Source organism: Protopterus annectens, chromosome 2.part1, assembly GCF_019279795.1.
Source record: "Protopterus annectens isolate FY-2018-M chromosome 2.part1, PAN1.0, whole genome shotgun sequence".
Taxonomy (NCBI): domain Eukaryota; kingdom Metazoa; phylum Chordata; order Ceratodontiformes; family Protopteridae; genus Protopterus; species Protopterus annectens.
In genome coordinates this window covers 1804502909-1804522974 of record NC_056729.1, presented here as the reverse complement: position 1 = coordinate 1804522974, position 20066 = coordinate 1804502909, and the positions used below count along the sequence as shown (strand labels likewise).

Here is a 20066-nt window from a genome sequence, read left to right as displayed (position 1 = left end):
TCTTTTAAGTGGATGGGAAATAGAAAGTTCACTCTGGGGATCACTCCAGTGGCTCTACTTGACAGAGGCACTGGGAACTAATGTTGGGCAGCACGATAAGTTTATAAAGGCTCCATGGCCATTAGCCTAGTACACACCCATGAATAGTACAAAAAGGATGTTAAAATGGTATTAGAAGATTGTGTCAGTGATGAAAAAGTCAGAATCAAGATATTTTATTAGATGTTCATGTTATAGAACTGAATGTGAGAATGCAAATGAAGTATTAGTGGAGGATATTGTATAGAATATGATGTGGATACATGCCCTGGGGATAGCTATGTTGAAAAGGGGATGATATAAGAATGATGGATTTGATTGTAGTTACATCAGGAAGGGCTGTGATTGACATTTTGATAAGGGTATTGGTGTGTAGAATTTCAGGTGTGTATGCCTATACTGCAGTTATGTAGGAGTGAGATTTATTTGAAAAATTGTTCCAGTGTTGTGTAGTTAAAAAAATCACATTATTTCTACAGACTTAACTGATAGCAGAAGGAAAAAAATAAATCTTAGTCCATCCACTGTTGCACAACTTCCTGACACCACACCCAACTCCTACACTATCAATAATACTGACACTCCCTCTTTATCTGTCCTCCGCTAACTAAAGCCACAGTCTTTAACCTTTACAGCACACAATGCAGCATATATACATTTCTGTTTCATTACTAGCACTACTCTCACTCTAACTCTTATCACACTAACTTCACCCACCCTTTCACACATTCCACCACCTCGTCCACCCCCACAACTCCCACTACTATATAATCTCCCCAGCCCTCTTCAACTTCTCAAAAATCCACTTTCACAAATAGTCTATACTTCAGCTGTATCCCCTTTCATGCAAGAACAAGTCTAAATCCTACCATCTGCAATCTAATTAATTCACTTAACTTCTACTCTAGTAACCAGCCCGCATATACCACCTCATCTCCTCATGCACCCCTCAATTCCCCCACAACACCTCCTAATCACCTAATTATCCATTCTCTAAATATTCAAAGCCTTTTTAATAAAATCTCCGAGCTTCACACCTGGATAGCCCACCCCCCTTAAATTCTAACCCTATGTGAAACCTGGCTAAAACCCCATATCACAACTTTGAAATACTTCCTCCTGGCTGTAACATTTACACCAAAAAAAGGGGGGGGTGTAGCCACCCTCTACTCTAACAATCTCCGCCTCTTACCAATTTCCATCTCTATTCCTGACTTCCACACAGCTGAACTAATTATCCTTAATTGCCATCTTAACCCTCACAAGAAGTTTGCCATTGCCTCTGTATATATCCCCCCAGACAATAATATCCCAACTCTTGAACATATTCTCTCCTGGATTTCCCATAATATACCATATGAAACCCTCACCCTTGGTGATGCCAACATTGATTGGACTAATAACTGACTCTCCACAAATGTGTATATTAACCTACATGGAGCTTCTGGAAGCTATAAAACAACTTCCACTCATCCTACACAAGCTAATAAACCCTTCTCCGGCACAGACATTTTGTCTCTGGTTGCAGTCAACTGTAAGATACAATCTTCATGGCCTAAATTAAGTAATTTAATTTCTTATTTTTCAAAGTTAGCTGGACTGAGATTAATCTCCTCTTCTCTTCCTATTAGGTTCATAGGTAGGTACCAGGCTATTGGCCCTGGACCTATATAAGCCTAGACAAAAAGATTCCCTGGTTTTCACCCCCCAAGAAAATGATTTTATTGTGCTACAGAAGTGATCCCCGGAGTGAATTTTCTATTTCCCATCCAGTCATCAAGATTTTTCTTGGAGGGCCAATGAAGATTTTTGCTTGACATGAATGGGTAGTTTGGTCCATAGTATGCGAGTCTCTGGGACAGCAGTCTATCCCTTCAGCATGTTCTGTTTATTGTGGTGACAAGGTTTAGGTCCTTGGAGCATGGGGTTCGGAGAGATTGGGATTTCTTTAAGTGTAGCATGTCCAACAGCTTTGGGTTTGACACAGCTTTGTATGTTATGCAGAGGTAGCCTCTGTGTAGGTGATATGCGACGGAGTAGAGCTGAAGTTTTTTGAGACAATCTGCATATGGCATCAGTTTGATCTCTTAGTGAGCTATTTCTGTGTCCTTTCCAATTGTTGTAGGTGTCTTGAGATACATGCCAAACTGGGCATTGTACTCTCTAATGGGTCTAATGAGGGATGAGTAGAGAGGAACAATTACCTCCTTTTTTCTAGACGAGAACCAGTTTGTGATGTGTACCACGTAGAAGGATTTCCTGACCACTGTGGTGATGTGGTTATCAAAGGGGAGACTACAGTCCACCTGTGTCCTGTGGTATCTTATCACACTTTCAGTGGTTAGTGAGCTACCGCCTATGTGGTAGTTCATGCGTACCAAGTTTTTCCCCACAGGGGATGATAAGGCACTTCTTGGCATTGAGCTTGAGGCCATGATGTTTACACCAAGCATTTGTTTCTGTGAGACCCTTTTGTAGAAGCCTTATGGATAGAAAAAGGAAACCATGCAGTCTGATATAAATGTATATTTCTTTTTCTGTCCAGCAGGATACACTGTTGATTCATTTTTAAGACTAGCAACTTTACAAATCATTTTCAACATAAGAATAAAGAACACAAACAAATCAGTTTGATATAAAATGACATAAAATTCTTTACAAAATTCCAGGTATCTATGCTGGTAAATATTATACATCACTGCCCTACTTTTTTCTGCCATAGCTGGGAATATTTCACATCGTTGAAGTTATCTGTTGATCAGATGTACCTAGCAGTTCAGCTGAATGAGATTTTGTTGCTTAATCCCAGTGCAAGATATAAAAGTGCAAGACATAACAGATAATTACAGGACAGTAAAAGTGTTTCACATGCAATAATTAGGATACAATACATAAATTTACATATTGGACAATAAGACATTAGACAATGTTATACTAGTAGGTTTTGTACAGACTAAGAATGCCCATTGTGATTTGCTTAGAATATTACACATACCCATTGGTAGTGTGATTAAACTCTGTTCATATTGCACATATATGGAGTGATGGCTTACTCTGGCTATTGCACTAATAGTAATAGAAGAGATCAGCTAACTCTTCAGTTTTATTAAGCAATTGCCAAGTAGTGTAGACAGTATACCACAGCTTGTGGCATATTGATCCTGTCTACTGTCATGCTTGACATTTGAGTTCAGAAGCCTTATGGATAGAGAAAGGAAACTCCTGTTCAGTCTACATGTTTTGCAGTGGAGGTTGTGGTATTGTCTGCCTGAGGAGAGGCAGAAGAACATGCTTATGCACAGGATGGGTGGAGTCCTCTATCTTCCTAGCTCTTCCCACACACCTAGTCTCGTACAGCTCATCTATGGATGTAACCGAGGAACCAATATTTTTTTTTTTCTGCTGCCTTCATTACCCTCTGGAGAGCGTTGTAGTCAGATGCTCTGCAGTTTCCTTACCATATGATATTAGTGAGGATACTCTCTGGCCTCTCCCTAAAGAAGGCTTTGAGGATGGTCTGTGCCATGTTTGCCTTCCTCAGTTTCCATAGGAAGTGCGGACACTGTTGTGCCTTCTTCACTGTGTGGCTAATGTGAGTCGTCAAGCATAAGTCATTGGAGATGCACACCCCCAGAAATGTGGTACTTTTGACTCTTTCCACTGCCACCACCTTAATATCTAGAGGTTGAATTGCCTCCCATCTGTGTATATATTTAATTGCTTGATTTGACTGAAATAATGCCATTAGATGTATTTTTGAGACCAGAAGTGGAAATTGAATAGATTGGGGCACATTTAGCCAGAATTTGCAGCATATTCTCCTAATGTCTTTAAGAGAATGTCAAGTATGCACAAAATGAGTGCTAGTGTGTGTGGTGGTGGGGGGGGGGGAGCAGCTCACAATGGTTCTGAAATGTGTGATACAGAGAATGGGAGCAGCTTGTCTGGGAAGAATGCGAGGCTGCCAATCCAGTGATGTGTTTAACATGAGGGTGGCTAGGCTGCTACTGTACTTGACATACTGTGAGTTTCACCCAGAGGTGGAGGATATGTTGAGATAAATCTGTAACATCAGTATGCCTTATTTATTTATGAAGGTTTGATTGCTTTAACCTGGTACATGAGGAGCCATTTGTTTTATGAAAGAAAAGGTCAAAAGAAGAGGGTTCTGATCATTCTTGGCTCAGAAGGCTGGACACATTCCCCTTGCTTCACATATTGCATTGGGTTTTGGAGAGTATGATCAACTCAATATCTGGGGTGTACAGATGGGTATAGTACCCATGGACTGGGGGACGCAATCTAGAGAAGACTAAAGAGTGGTTATTATGGGCAAATAGCGGATAGCTAGATACTGTTGAAGAAATGCAAGATTCTACATCTTGATATGGGGACAAGGAGAAACAACAGAAAACGGCCTTAGCATGGTGACCATAAGGTATTCTCTACTGCAGGGTGACCATAAGGTATTCTCTACTGCAGGGTGTGACCATAAGGTATTCTCTTCTGTTGGTCAAGTGTAAACTGGGCAATATTGCAACTCATTGTATATGCATGCGTGAGAGAGAGAGATAATCTATATAAAACAAAGGCATGATCAAAAATGATGCCCCCCCCCCCCCCAAGTACTAGTTTCCACCATTTTTTGTGTAATAGTAGCTTTCACCATTTCCTTTTCACAGAAAGTAGTGGCACTGACGTCAAGTAGGATTGGGTAGGAGAATGATTCTGTGGTAATGATTTAAGTGCTGAGCAGTATAAAAGGTGGTAGCAAAGCCTAAAAAAATGTTTTGCATAGCTTAAGGAATGGAGTCCAAAAATGTATTATTCCATTGTACAAGGCACTAGTAAACCATACCTAGTGCACTCTGCAAACTTCTGTAAGCCAGTATAGAGAAAAAAATGGGTTGTTTAAAAGTGTGTAGTGTAAAGTTACCATCATGATTGATTTGAAGGGGCTGGGATCTGATCCTGGTCTTGCAAAGATGGAAATGTACACAACCGTAAAGAAAAGTAAGGCACACTGCAGGTCTCTAGGGAGAAGTGGAACTGAAGGAAAAGGAGGCAGCATGAATATGGAGGGGGGGGTAATCCATGGTAGATTTAAGAGCACACCACTACACACGGATTATAGTAGAGCCTTAAAATTTATAACATGATGCATTTTACAATGCAAGTCATTACAGGGTTCAGAGTTTCTTGGAAAAATGCAAAGACAGGTTTGGGCAAAAGTATGGAAGGGGAAACTGCGCAGGCTAGCCAAACAGACTCTCCATTTTCTTGTTTATATGTTCACTCAAATTTGCATAGTAATCAGCCATTAAAGTATTCAAAAATCTTGTACACTTTTCTAAGCTGTATCGTATTCCCTATGATGTAGATTGATTAATTTTACACTGAAAAACTGTAAAATCAGTAGATTTTAACACTGCATCTCTGATTATAGACATATCAGTAGCAATCTTTGCCTTGATAATTGTATTGCGATTCTACACTGAGAAACTTTTGTTTTTCCTGACAGGAAAGGGCACTTCTGAAGAGATAATTGTTATCCCCGTCTTGCTGGCAGTTAGTACTGTAATTGTGGTTGCGATTATCCTATGGAAAATGTGCAAAATGAAGAAAGATAAGGAGAAAACGCCTATCATCATATTGTCTGGTAATCTACTTTTATTTCTTTTCAAGTAGTTGAGCAGGATTATGCCAAATGACAAGCTCTTTTTTTTCAGCAGCATCAAGGGAACATAACACATTATAAAACATTAAACCAAACTGTACGGCCTACACATTGAGATGCTTGAATATCTTTGGCTGCTTAGTTTCTTAGCAAAGCCCTTTAATTACTTGGTTAACTGAAACACTTTTTGATCATTCAGCAATATTGTATTAATACATGTAGCACATTGTCTCAGCTGTGATCCTGGCTGAAGTAACATCCAGTTCCTGTCTGATTTATCAAGAATGGCATAAATCCATTACTCTTAGCCCTAACCAAGAAAGATGCTCACCATGAGTTTAGCTGTGATTTATGTAAACTACATACATTTTAAATGAAAAGGATAACATTTTGGTACAAAGTTTTTTGTGCAACTTGTATGGATGTGTCAGCTCAACACTTCGGTTCAATAAGGGCATTGGTGGAGAAAAGTATTTAACTGATTTAACAGATCTGTATGATTTGCCATCAGATAAGGTTGGTATCCAAGCAATGTATTATGAATACTAATTAACTTATTCACAAATCTTGAGGAGGTGTGCCTTGCCATAAGAATGCAAAAGCAAAACTGAAACATCTTTAGTCCCTGGAAACTGAGTCATTGATAGCCATTTCACTGAAGGCAGCATTATTGTGTCATATTCAAAAAAATGACAGTTTGTGACAGTAACTGTTTTTACTGAAGTTTTTAGTAACTTCAATATATAACAATGACGTTTTATTTTGGAGGCTTTGCTGTTAGGGTTATAATTGGTGTCTTATCTGAATTGTATGTGCACTTGTGGTACAATATTTTCTGTACTAAGTGGCTTTGAAGTCATTTATTGACAAAAGCAGAACACTCTAATGGCAGGGGGCTTATTTCATCTCAAAGGGCAACTAAATGACAAATCTGTTTAATACATTTTTGACAGTTTTTTAGCACATATCCATTTTTATATGTTTTAATATGTAATCCTGGTGCCTTTAAATTTATTTGCACATTGTATCATGTGACTGTGCTGATCACCTGATTTGTAATGGGCGTTTCCTATTCCTGTATAAATACGTACTCGTTTTTATTTAGTTCTGGTGAAGTTTGAATGGTTAGGATGAAAGTGCTCGACTTAGCTTCCTGTTTTTAATGTGCACTGGCTTTTTTGTTCACAGTTTTAATTATGCACATGTATTTTGTTCTATAATGTGTCATAATGTCACTATTCTGTTACTAATTCTTTTTCTACTGTCCATTTTTTGCTGTTTTATTTTTCTTTCCCCTGCGTTTCTTTTGCTTTCTCTTTGGTCATCATACTGCCTACTACAGTAGCTAAGAAGTCATACATGTTATTGAACAGCAGTCAGCCAAGCAGAACATAACCTTCATATGACACTAAATATTCATTTTCAAGAATAGGTGATATTGTGTTGCTAGTGTTTAACTGTAGGCGGGCTAAATGTTTTCTATTTAGTTTCCTACCATATCCATAAGGTGTAAAGTGCATTTAGGTAGGGTTAGTGATGCATTTTACAAACTTTTGATCTGCTTACACTGTATGTCAGAACATTTTCAACTTTGAATAAACAAGACTGGCATTTTTGCTTCAGTAATGTTACAATTTTGTTTTGTTGCTTAGAGTAACTTTGTGCAAATGTGCTTTGACTATTCATTGTATGCACAACCACAGAAGTTAATAAAGTACCAAAGCACACAACAAATCAAGAACAAAATTTAAGAAAAAAATGTCTATTTGTTCAAGTTCGGTTGTGACATGTTCAGCTGAAAACATTTGGATATACTAGAACCACTAAAACTCATAAATATGTATTTTCATATTATCCATAAAAAAGGCAGAACATGCTATGCCTATCAGATCAGCAGAATAGTTGCTGACAAATGAGGTTGGTGTTTGTGGTTTGAGTTTGAGAAGTTCGTGCTTGTCGCACAATATATCCGTCAAACATTCTGGCCAAGAATTCATTATAAAATATGGCGCAATGAATTTATATGCTTGGGCTGCAGATTTTACGAATGGAGCAAAAGATTACTTGGTCAATTTTTATTTTATTTTATTTATTTTTTTTATCCTTTTATTGCCCAGGTAAGTCTGACTAGGCTAGTAGCCTCTCTTTAGGGCAGACCCAAGGGGGTATTTATACTACTGTGGTAAATTTGGCCAAGATATGTAGGATCTTTCACTGCTCTGTTTGATAGGTGTGGTGGTATCTTTTACATCCAGTTGAACTACCACCAACTCAAGCAGATGGGATTTCAGTTTACCAACTCATCTGAAGGTTGATGTACTCAGGAATGCAGCACCTCCCCTTATCCTACACTGCAGTGACAGCAATCTGTATACCTAGTGTGGAAATAGAGCCTACAGCCTTCTGCACCAAAGGCAAGTAATAACAGGCTTCTGTTTTTCCAACAACTGAATTGTGCTGTCATTCAGAAAAGCATCTAGGAGTAGGACAGGCATTCATTTATGCACCTGTTACATGGTGGTAATTATGACAAAGTGGCTGCATATTTGCTCAGTAAGGTATCTTTCGAGTTGAAGCCCATTATGTCATGTTCCCCTGTATTCCTTTATTCAATTTTAAACAGAATGATTTTTGCAATTTCATATCTGGCATCCCACATTAAATGGAAAAAAGTTCTGTCTCTGCACGTAACCACTTTTTTTTTATTGAAATGTACAACTAACTATATGAACATTTGGCAGGAGGGCGCACTCATGTTTCCTCCTTTCTGTCACCGGATGACATACAGTGGTTAAAGTTTAACTAATATTAAACAAAACTACTGGTCTCATACAAAGTTTGTTATGCAAGATGTCTTTAAACATAAGCTGCTAAAGAGCAGTTAAACCATTGACTTAAATGGTTTAATAACTCGTATGATGAATCATTTAAGTATACTTTGCAAAGCCAGGAATAGTCACATGACTTGGCATACATGTTCACAGGCAATTTTTTTTTTTGTTTTGCCAAATGTGCTGCTTTTTATATGCTTCCTTTACCTGCTGATCTGTCTTCAAATCACTTCCTACCCATCCCTTCATCCCCCATTTGGGCTTGAAGCCATTCCCATTTATTTATTTGTTTAACTTTGTTGGCTGAGTTTGCAGACTAGTCCTCAGACCATTACAGCCATGATCAGGCCAGTTGGGCATTTACAAATTTCAAAAGAAAGTTACACTTGTATGATACCATAAAAACACAGTGAATGTAACGTAACTTACAGAGCTAAGAAATACCTGACATAAATGGAAGTACAAATAGACTGTAGAAATAATTGCAATTCGGTGGTGCTACACAATTGAGTAGCACATACATTTATAGAAACAAGAAATACTTGAGATTAGAGAAGGGATAGTAAGAAATTTATCAGCAATTAACCATGTGTACAAATTAGGATTATCGAAGTAAATCAATTAAAGTAAGGTAATCTGTGCAAGTGTGAGCTGTCTGCTTAATGCTAGATTTAGCCAGTGACTAAACCATGACACTAAGCCTAGTACACACCAATAAACCAAGGTAATCTGTGCAAGTGTGAGCTGTCTGCTTAATGCTAGATTTAGCCAGTGACTAAACCATGACACTAAGCCTAGTACACACCAATAAACCTAACAACCCCTACTGCCTTTTGAAGCCTAGGCATGCATCCCTTATCCACGTTCCTGGTATTCATCATTATTAAGAACTTGAACTAGCTATTTTTTTTTCTTCAGATGTTCCATGCTGTGATCGCAAGCTTTGAGAAAGATCTTTCACCTATTGCTTTTGTGAAATGTTGCCTTGACAAGTTGTTTGCAGTGGCTGTGAAGGAGTATAGAGAATAGCTGCTTTATCTGTTTGATAGTGTTTGTGCACTAGAGGTGGGCAGTAGGAACAGTTTAGTAGTTTGTATGTGAATCAGTTAAGCAAGTGTGGTAATGGCTGCTATTTGCATCCACTTGGATTTTTCTAATGGATACTGACGTTCTCTGGGGACACCTACAGCCATGAATCTATTCATATTTGTAGTCTTATGAAAATTCTTGGTGTTCTCTACTGATCTCAGTACAAATAATGGTAGGCAGCATTCTATTTTAGACATAAGCATTTGCAATGCAGAGCATTCGTGGATGGTAATGCTAATCTTAGTCGACTGTTCTACTTTTGTGATGTTTTGTATTTGTGCAGCAATGGTAAGTTATTCCAAAGTTGCATCTACCTGTATCTTCACACATTGCTGTACCTTGTTGGGGGTCAGTAATGGACACGGTGGGACTGGATTTTAGTTTCTGATGTGTGCCAAACAGCATAGTAATTTTTTTACACTTTAATATAAGATGCATATTAGGCAGCCATTTCCATAGTGAGGCAAAGTGTAGTTGTAACTTTTTTGTTGTCATTTGTGGGATGACCTATCTGAATGTATATGTCATCTGTGTAAAGGGTACATTTCAGGGTTGGTAAGTTAATGGTAGGTTATTGAGTACAGATTGCACATCCCAAGATTGAGTCCTGTATTGTTCCTGCTGAAAAGGTACCAGTTTTGAATGTGTCAAGCCTGTGTCTGACTGTAAAAGTTCTATTCATTAGATATGCAGAGAACCACTGCAGGACACTTATTTTTACTAAAATTTGCTAGTATTTTAGTTAGAAGGATATGGCTGACTGATTCAAATGAAATGCATGTTTCAGGTCTATGAGTATCTATGAGATTATCTTTTTACATTGCATCAAATATTAAGTTGGGTACAGTGAAATGTGCTTGTATCCTAAATTCTTGAGGAATCTATGCTGTCTGTTAGATAAAAGGTTACATTTTGAAATGTATTCCATTAATTGGTTGAAGAGCATTTTTTTTACTTGAGCTAGAGGGAACAGTACTGAGATTGGTTTTATAGTCCAAAGCTGATTTGGGTTTTTTAACTTCGGAGATTAGAAACATGCAATCATAGTACCAGAGTAACAGATTATCTGTGTTTGTAGTACAAGATCGAGAATGTACTGTGATCATTTACAAATGTATTTTGCTGACATCTAGATAAACTTTGGATACAGTGTTGTGCATTTTACTTATGTCCATCTGTTACTTCTGTTTAGAGGAAATTGCTCTGAAGGAGAATAGCTGGAGTTCACAAATGGGGAAATGGTGTCTGATTTTCTGGCATTGTTTGTGGGTTGTGGGCATCTGGAAAGGGTCTCTGGTCCAGTCCAGCTACCCAGTTACCAAATATATGTACATTTTGAGGAGTGGAAGCAGCAGACAGAAGGGATTTTGTTATTAAGTGTGTGTGTGGATGGTGGATGGCCTGGATATTTACGGTAGCCACGGGTCATGTTTTGAGCATACTTCAGAATTATTTGGGAGGAATCCTTTGCAATATCTGTATATTTCTAATGAAAGATGCTTTTGCTGAGTTAATGGCAATGCGAGTCTGCTGTATGAGGATGTAATATATTTGTGATTATTGGACAAGTCTGTTTTCCAGAATTTCTAAAGACTTACATTGCTTTAAAAGCTGCTTTTTTAAAACACCTTTAATGAATTATCACTATTTACATTTGTACAAAAGTAATCAAACTGTATTAACAAATTTACATTTTACTTCACATGTATTGCAATGTATCATATAACCTAAGTGACATTATATAAATTATTCAATTCCCATCCCTTTTTCAAACAAGAAACATCTTTATTAAGCCATCATTTGACATAAGCAATCGTACATTTATATAAATGAAAACAAACCAAGCCACAACAGCACAATCTTAGTTGCAAGCATTGTACATCACAAACCATACTGACACACTCCAGTTGCAAACATTATACATCACTTATCTACCCAATCCTTTTCAGTCAAACATTGCATAGCTCATTTAAGTCCTGCCTTCTTTTAAACCTCATTCCTCCCCTGTATGTATTGGGTTCCAACAATTCCCATTTTTTTCTATGTAGTTTCCTCGTACCCTTTTCTAAAGACCTCAATTCAGTTGCTTTAGCTCTGTTACTATATTTGCTACTTCTAATATAGTTGGCTTAGATTTTGATTTCCATTTTTTAGTAATTGCTTTTTTTGGCAGCCACCATAATTGGACACAGCAAGGCCTTACTATGTCTAGGCAATTCCAATTCTGTATCATAATGCAGAAAAAAGTCTCCATCACACCATTCCACCCACCAAGCTACTTTAAAAGCTTCTTTTCTAGACTAAGCCATTTATGTCTTTTACCTCAAAGGAAAATGCAGATAAAGATCTAGTATTTGTAGAAGCTCCAAAATGTTTAGAGGTGCACTGACTGCCATTTTGCTAGGTTGTTGTCACTGAATGTTATGTCAGAGTTAATTGTTTCATGTGAATGCACTATTCACCTGGTAATTGGCAGTAAACATCCCAGTCTTTGGAACCAAAAAACATAGCTCAAAGGGAAACTTAATTCAGAGTACCAAGCAAATCACTCCCTTGCAAGCAGTTTGTAGAAGTTAAAGTAATTCAGTGCATTTTGTCAGAATGATTTCCAGAGGCTCATACTTTCTTGATTCATGAAAAGCTTTATTCCAACAGAATACACATTCAAGTTGATAAAGGTATTGAATTAAGTGGATCCCACATCTTAAGATAACGCTATTCTTGGAGGTGGCATGTTGTTTTAATTGTTGCAAGACTAGAATGGTGGAGGCTGTGTGCCCTAGTTTACATAAATATAATATATATTTATTTCAGAATATGGCTATGAATTTCTTTCCTTAACATGATTTTTGTTCAGATAATCAATGGCTTGAAAAAAATGCTTTAAAATGCGCATCAGAGCATCCAGGAAGTTATGGGATATAGGGCACAACACCCCACAGATTCCTACATAATTCAGTTATTTCCTCCACAGTTATTACCATGTGGTCTTGCACAGTTGGGATGGGTTGAAAGGATGCATGAAAAAGCTGAACAGTAAGCCGAAATGTGGGAAAAGGGGGAAGAAAAGGTAATTTGCATGGTATGAGGAAGCCAGGATGGGGAAACTGGGAGCTGTGGGCAGTGAGGATGCCACCAGGGAACCCTCTGCTTAGAACACTATTGCATCTAAGGCTGGCCATAGACAAAAGGCAGTATGATTTCACAGGAAAAGTGGTAGACAGAATGACTACAACAAACTTCCTGAGGAGGCAAACGAATCAAGGTTGTAATGAAACTTGGCAATAGGGCAGAGAAAAGGTTGAAAAGGAAGATGTCATTGACTTCTTTTGCGTTCTGTTTATGTATATTAACAGCCTCTGAGTCAGAAAAAATGCTTGCAAATTGAGCTGTGCTCCCCATGACTATTTGCTAATTGCTATTTATTTTATTTTACTTTTGTTTACTGGGTTGTCAGAGTTTAGTCAAAAGCCATTTTTCAGCTGAGGTCTGGGGAGGAAGGTTCCAACATATTACAAAGATGTTTAACTGTATAATGCACATATATTAATGCATATTAACAATTACACATATAGTTGCTGATTTAGATTACGTGTATGAAAGCAGAGGCTGCTATTACAATATAAAATATAGTTATGCACTAGTAGATGTTAAGCATTGAGCATTTGAAAAGGTATATTAGTGGGTTTGTCAGATAAATAAATAGCAGTCCATTTCCTTGCATGTCCCACATATCTTCACAGTCCTACCAGTTCTCTCTTCTTTTAATGTTAGCTTTTCATAATGAATCATTGTAATGCATACCACTTCAATTACTAAACTTCCTCTTAAAACAGAGGAAAAATGGTCACCCCAGGGAAGGGCGTAAGAGGAGAGAACTTGTTACTTCATGAAAAAACATGATTTTAGTAGCATGTAATTTTTGTCTATTACAAAGCATTCCATTGATCTATGGACTGATTTGCAGTAATTTCATTTTTTTTCTGTTGAAGCTATTTGCTGATGGGAGAGGACTGCAGCCCATACTTTCACAAGTGTCCATAGTAAGAGGTTTGCAGGTATGCCTCCAGTGTGTGGTTGACTGGTTAAGCCAAATCGTATACTTTGCTGTTGGTCCTTGCTTCACGGGGCACGTTTTGAAAGCTGAGTGAGAAGTGTAGTGACTTTGTGTCAGAATGCTTATTTTTCAAGACTCCAGCTGGGCAGAACTGAAGGCCAAGATAGGTTAAAGGACTTTGAGAGAATGTATTTGCATGTAAAGTTGGGATTAGAGGTGGTTTGATTTTAAATATTGAAAATATCTTTCTACCCTACACACGAGCTGTCTAGCAGTATTATCTACTGGGATGTTTCTCCTCCCTATTAAATTACCATAAAAACTAGTCTTTCAATGCTGGATTCAGCACTAGTCCACCTAGGCAGTCGCCTAGGGCCCAGTGGCTTGGGGGGGACCCACTGGACAGGGGGCCATCACAAAACTTGCATTTCTTCTTTAAGAATGCACTCTGCATGTGTTACATTTCTTTAAGGATGCATGCAGATTGCATCCTTAATAGCATATGTGCGTGCCTGTTTAGTACAAAGCATGCACTTTTATACATTAGAGGAGTGTGATTACACTCTAGCATTAATTATTTATGGAGAGCTCTTGACATTCTGGACCTTTAAGAGAGTTGAGCAGATGCTTATTGCCATTCAACGAAATACAAGTACTTGGTTGTGTGTGTGTAATGCCCCAGTTAGGAATAGTAGGTTGGTTAACATGTATTCTGGCTTGAAACCCTGTACCTTTGAATACAGGACTCTAGAGTTTTAATCCTGTACACCAGCTGCCTAACTACAGTTCCAGGACTACTGAGTTTCTGTGCATTTTTAAGGACCGCTGCTCATGCAAAGTCTGTTTTCAATGTATAACTGTCTACACTATAAATTTTAAAAGCAGAATTAGTATCACAACAGGTAACATATTTCCTTGGGTGCAGAAGGCAATGGGTTTGACTCCCACACTTTGGCGATGGAGTGCTGATATTGCAGTGCTCTCTTTAAAGGGGATGGGGGTGCTGCACTTGCGAGTGTGTCGTCCTTTGGATAAGATGCATAGTAACTATTTACCTGTTGCCAGTTTGACATCAATTCCCTATTGCAATATTACCAGCTTACCGATTTTTTTTTTTTTTTTTTTTTTTTTTTTAATATAACATGAGCAGTTTATTCTGCAAGGGCAGCAGGCACTGAATTTGTAGATGAAACATTGAAATGAAGTTGTTTGCCAGCAGCAACTTCATTTGTTATAGATCTCTTTTTTTAATGTGGAATTATTCAGATGACTTACTTCAGCAATTGTGTATGTTTGCTGATATTGGTTGATTGTAATGACAAGTCTGAGTGGCCTTTTGTGGTTGAAATGTTCTGTAACTGGTAGTTTTGTCATTATTGGTTCATACGCTTTTCATTGCTTACTGGACGAATATTCAAACCCACCAATTTAACACAGATACTAAGTGGTGCTGTATTCTGCAAGGAATATAATTTCATACAGTCAGGATGGTGGATCAAATAACACATGCACACATTTTTTGGACCATGCATACTTACAAGGTGCCTATGGTTTGAAAACAAGCCAAAGGTAAACTTAATCTGCCACTGGCCAGATGCTTTTTGTTAAAATTTGTATTTCAATGCTGTTTCAGTGAACACGAGTTTCAAGGGCAGAGAAGTTTAATGTTCATGCTAAGTCTGTTTTCATTGAGACTGTATTGTTTTGTTTAGCAAATGGCTAGGAGTCTTTGGCTATAAAATTTGAAATAAAGTTTTCAATATCTCTAATCATTGAAGTAAAGAACAACATAGTATGCACCCTGACACGTTTGAACAGTGTTTATGGTAACTAAGGATAAATAGCCAAGTAATGGGATACTGGAATAGTGGGGGGTGCTGCTTTGGGGGAGGCCTGATCCATTACCCTGTCTAGGGCTCCATTTGACCATGACCTGGCTTTGGACTCTTTCTCCACTCGCTGTTGAAATTGTTTTGTAGCATTATTTTGTTTTCATTGAGATCTGTATGCTCATTTAAGGCTGATTATTAGAACTGTATTTTTCCCAAAGATAATCATGCTGTAGCAAGCAGATCATAGGAGGTTACTAGGCTATTGGTCCTGAGGTCCTTATAAGCCTAGCCAAGAGTTTAGCCCATGTTTAGACAAGTAAGCACCCAAAGCCCCTGTCCAGCAGGGAGACCGGTGGAACTCCAGAAGTGTATTTTCTGTTTCACATCCAGTTATCCAGGTTGCGCTTAAAAAGGGATAATGAGGTACTCTGCTTGATGTGGAGAGGGAGTCTATTCCACAGATGGGGGAGTCTCTGGGGCACAAATCTGTGATGAGTCCTATTGATATCACAGACCAGGTTGAGGTTGCGCGTACGGGTTACTCGAGTGGAGTTTAACATTTGGATATGCAGCAGTCCCATTAAGGTGGGGTCTGTGATTGCTTTGCATGCCAGACAGAGGTCACCTCTGAGAAGTCTGTATGAAAATGAGTAGAGGGACAGGACTTTTAGCCTATCTGTGTAGGGTAGATGTTTGAGGCCCTAGGTTCTCCTGGTGAGGAGCCTCTGTGGTCTCTCCAGCTGCTGCGTGTTCTTTGTGAGGTACATGCCGAAGGGGGTGTTGTACTCAATAATTGGCCTTATAAGGGAAGAATACAGGGATATTATGACCTCTTTGTTCCTGGATGAGATAACCTTACTTATGAGGTGGGTCATATAGAAAGCTTGCCGTACAACGGAAGCAACATGGTGATCAAAAGTAAGGTTGCTATCAACCTGGATGCCCAAATCCCACACTACTGACTGTGTACCTAGGATGTTATTAAAATGTGGGGATGTCACTCACCCCAAAGGAGGAGATGATGCATTTTTTGGCATTCATCTTGATGCTATGTTTCTGGCACTAGTCATTTGTTTGGGTGAGACCCTCTTGGAGGACGTCCACATCACTTGAGGAATTGATGACTGCGCCCAGCTTGCAATCTGCAAACTTGGTCAGCCCACTGGTTTTGGCCTGCACCTCAGAGAAGCATATCCCGAATAACAGAGGCCCCAATACCGATCCCTGGGGTGTGCCACTCTTTATGTGTCTACTGCTTGAGGTGGCTTCCCCTATTTCGATTAGGTGGGTTTTGTCAGTGAGCCAGTTTGCTACCCATTTGGTAACATCGATTGATGCCTAGTTGTGAGAGTTTATCTATTATGCCCAAGTGGGAAATAGTGTTGAAGGCTTTGGCCAGGTCAAGGTAGGCGGTGTGTATTGTCTTCCCCTCATCCATGGCTGTGGTGACCTGTCTCAAAGAAGTTGACCAGATTTAACAGACATGACCTCCCCTTGACAAAGCCAAACTGTGTGGGTCGAGTGTTTGGAGGTTGCCAATGTCCCTGTTAATGAGGTCCATGATAATCCATTCAATGGCCTTGTACATCAGCCTAGTTAGGCTGATGGGACTAATATCCTTGATCGGTGGACGCTTCACCTTTTGTGTAAAGATATGACTGTGGCTGTCCTCCACTCTGCTGGGACAAAGCCAGTACTCAGGCTTTGCTTGAATAGGGCGCCTAATGGTGCTGCAAGTTCATGTAGGATGCAGCCTGGGATGTTATCGGGTCTGATGGAGGCTGTTTTTTTATTTTTTTGTGTGTGCCTTTGAGAGTGCAGTGATGACCTGCTCCCTAGAGATAAGGGGTTGGGGGGCAGGTACTGGGGATGTCCTGATTTACTGATTGGCGGGGGGGGCAGAGGGGAGAAGTTTTTGCTGAATCTGTCGGCCAGTAGATTGGCTATATCTACAGCATTTGTGTATGTGATGTCCTTGACCACCAGTTCTGAACAGATCTTGGTGCTTCCTTTAAGATTGCGAACATATGTGAAGAAGGCCTTATGATTGTCTCTAGCAGATGTGGGCAATGTTTACTCTTGGCTTTAGAGGATTTCACTAGTTCTCTTATTTGCTTGTTCAGGCTAAGGAGCGATTGCTTCCCAATTGGGCACCTGCTCCCTTCTTGGTCCTGGACAGCAATTTTTTTCCTTTTGTTATATAGTTTATTGCAGATGTCCACCAGACAGATCTACTCTTCTTTGCGGAGGATGATATTGTCCTGTCAGGTATTCCTGATTCCATGCATCTGTATAAATGCTCATATAGTGCTTTGGTGTAATTTGGATATTGGTGCCAGTTCCTACAGAGGGGGGGGGGGGGCGTGAAGCTGTTTATACCATCCCTCAGGAGGTTGTAGTCTGCTTTGGAGAAGTTTTTTTGATTGACCCTAGATGGAGGGGGGGGGGGTCAGGGGAGATGGTAACTTCGAAACTGACTGCTTATTGGTCGGATCTTACCAAGGAGGGATGACACTGTAGGGATGCTGCAATGGTAACTCATGCTGGTTAATACCAAGTCCAAGATGATATCACCTCTTGTAGGGGTATCGACTAGCTGTTTCAAGGCATTTGCATTGATAAAATCAAGGAATCAATGGGCATTTGTGTTCTGGCATGAGTAGTTTTTTCCAGTCTATTGTTGGGTAATTAGTCACCCAGAGGGTAAATGGCTGAATCTTGATAGATCTGAATAAGTCCAGATAGGTGTAGTGGGTATCTTGAGTCAAATTTGGGGGGCTGTAGCTAGCTATAATTTGATTTAGGGATCTTGTCCACTATTAACTGCACCTGTAGTGTCTCCTGTGCATCATAATGATTGACCAGCCTAGAGGTATGTCTTTAATATATATTGAAACTCCACCTCCTTTGGCTTTGCTGCCCACAGTTTGGGGTCTGAATTTATGATGGGATGAGTAACCAGGTAAGGCTGGGGTGCTCTCCATGGCTTTGAACCAGGTTTCTGTGACTGCACAAATGTCAGTATCTTCCAGGGTTAAGAATGCTTGCAGTGAGTGCAGTTTCATGTTTAGACTCCTATTGTTTAGCAGCATGAACTTTAATTTGCATTTTGTTGAAATTTGTGTTGGTAGTATCGACCTCATGACTTTTCCTAAAAAAAAGGCACTATGGGGGAGGCAAGGGCCTTTGCCTGAAGCCCAAATGAGACAGATGCAGGCCATCTCTAGCAAAGCATCATGGTCTGTCGATCATATCTTCCCAGGCTGTCTGGTACTGGATCCCGCTGGAATGACACCAGAAACTAAGCAGATTTAGTCAATCATTTTCTGTTTGTATTCAGGCATCATTCTGAGTGACTGTAGAACGCTGCTAAAGGCTAGGGACATACCTGCCTGGGACACACATTCAGCGAGCTCGATCATGTTTTTCTCCATATAGTCAAGGGAGGCAAGTCTCAAGTCATTCACGCCAACATGGACTATGACAGAATCATAACAGTACTTGTTGAGAGAGAGAGACCTATCTGTGTGTCTCACAATGGAGTTTCCTATGACTAATATGTTGGGTTTGTGGGTTAGATCTAGGTTACAACAATTATACATACTGTACTTTAATAAGGAAGATGAATCCAGTAGAACATGAGATCCCCCTGGTAAACTGGGGGTGGGCAGAGAGCCCATATGGGGCCTAATGTACATGTACTTCATTACTGCTTACTCTGTGTCCAGCAACAGCAGTGGTATTCAGGACTTAATCCTGACTGCTTACTGGTTCTGTTGCATATATTGCATTTTATGAATTTGTACCATTTTATGGTAGTGAATATTTAAGTACATTTATGTTAGTGTTGTACAAATTTGTTTTTGGATTGTTCTACTGTGGTTGACTATTGGCTACAATGTCATTGGCTTTCTGTGATAGAGAAGTCGCTTTTTGCTCTGAGATCTCTTGTGTCCCAGCCACCTGCTGGTATTACTACTTGCAGGAGGCTGGACCTAGGCAGAAAGTATAGGACAGCCATTTATCGCCTTCATTGCTGGGTTCTTACTGTTCGGGTGCAGAGCCAGGTTTCATTTGTGATTTGTTTGCCATGTGAGTGTTCCACTCCTAAGACATATACCCATGGATCCCGCTTAAAATTAGGGATAGGTAACATGGATTGGTTCTCCTCTGTTTTGGTCAGGATGCTGTACCTTTAATGTAAAGTCAGTGTGGAACAAGACTGCCATTATTCTGGATTTGATCTATGACAGACCTTGCTTTTATTACAGAAACCTGAATTGATGGGAATAGCAGGCCTGTTCATACAATTTGCTGACTTAAAAAAGGGGAAGATTGGTTTTACAGCATTCTAGACCTGTGAGGTATGGTGGTGTGGTTGCCACTTTTTGCTCTCTGTAGGAGGTGTTTCCATTTGAGGCTTCCTGCTCTCTTGTATACATTTGTTGCCGGAACAAATTGCAAGTACCCCCTTTCTTTACTGTATACCAGTTAATGAAAAGATGTTCCTCCAGGAGTTCATGGATTTCCTCAGAATATTT

The 20066-nt window shown here is 39.4% G+C and overlaps 1 protein-coding gene across 1 annotated transcript in view; it reads left to right on the top strand.

Moving 5' to 3' along the window:
- Nucleotides 1-20066, top strand: part of LOC122795041 (tyrosine-protein kinase STYK1-like) — a 689604-nt gene that overhangs the window by 244834 nt on the left and 424704 nt on the right. Inside the window, exon 3 of the mRNA XM_044063619.1 lies at nt 5561-5698. Within this exon, the coding sequence (XP_043919554.1) occupies nt 5561-5698 (138 nt within the window). The remainder of the gene's footprint in view (nt 1-5560; nt 5699-20066) is intronic.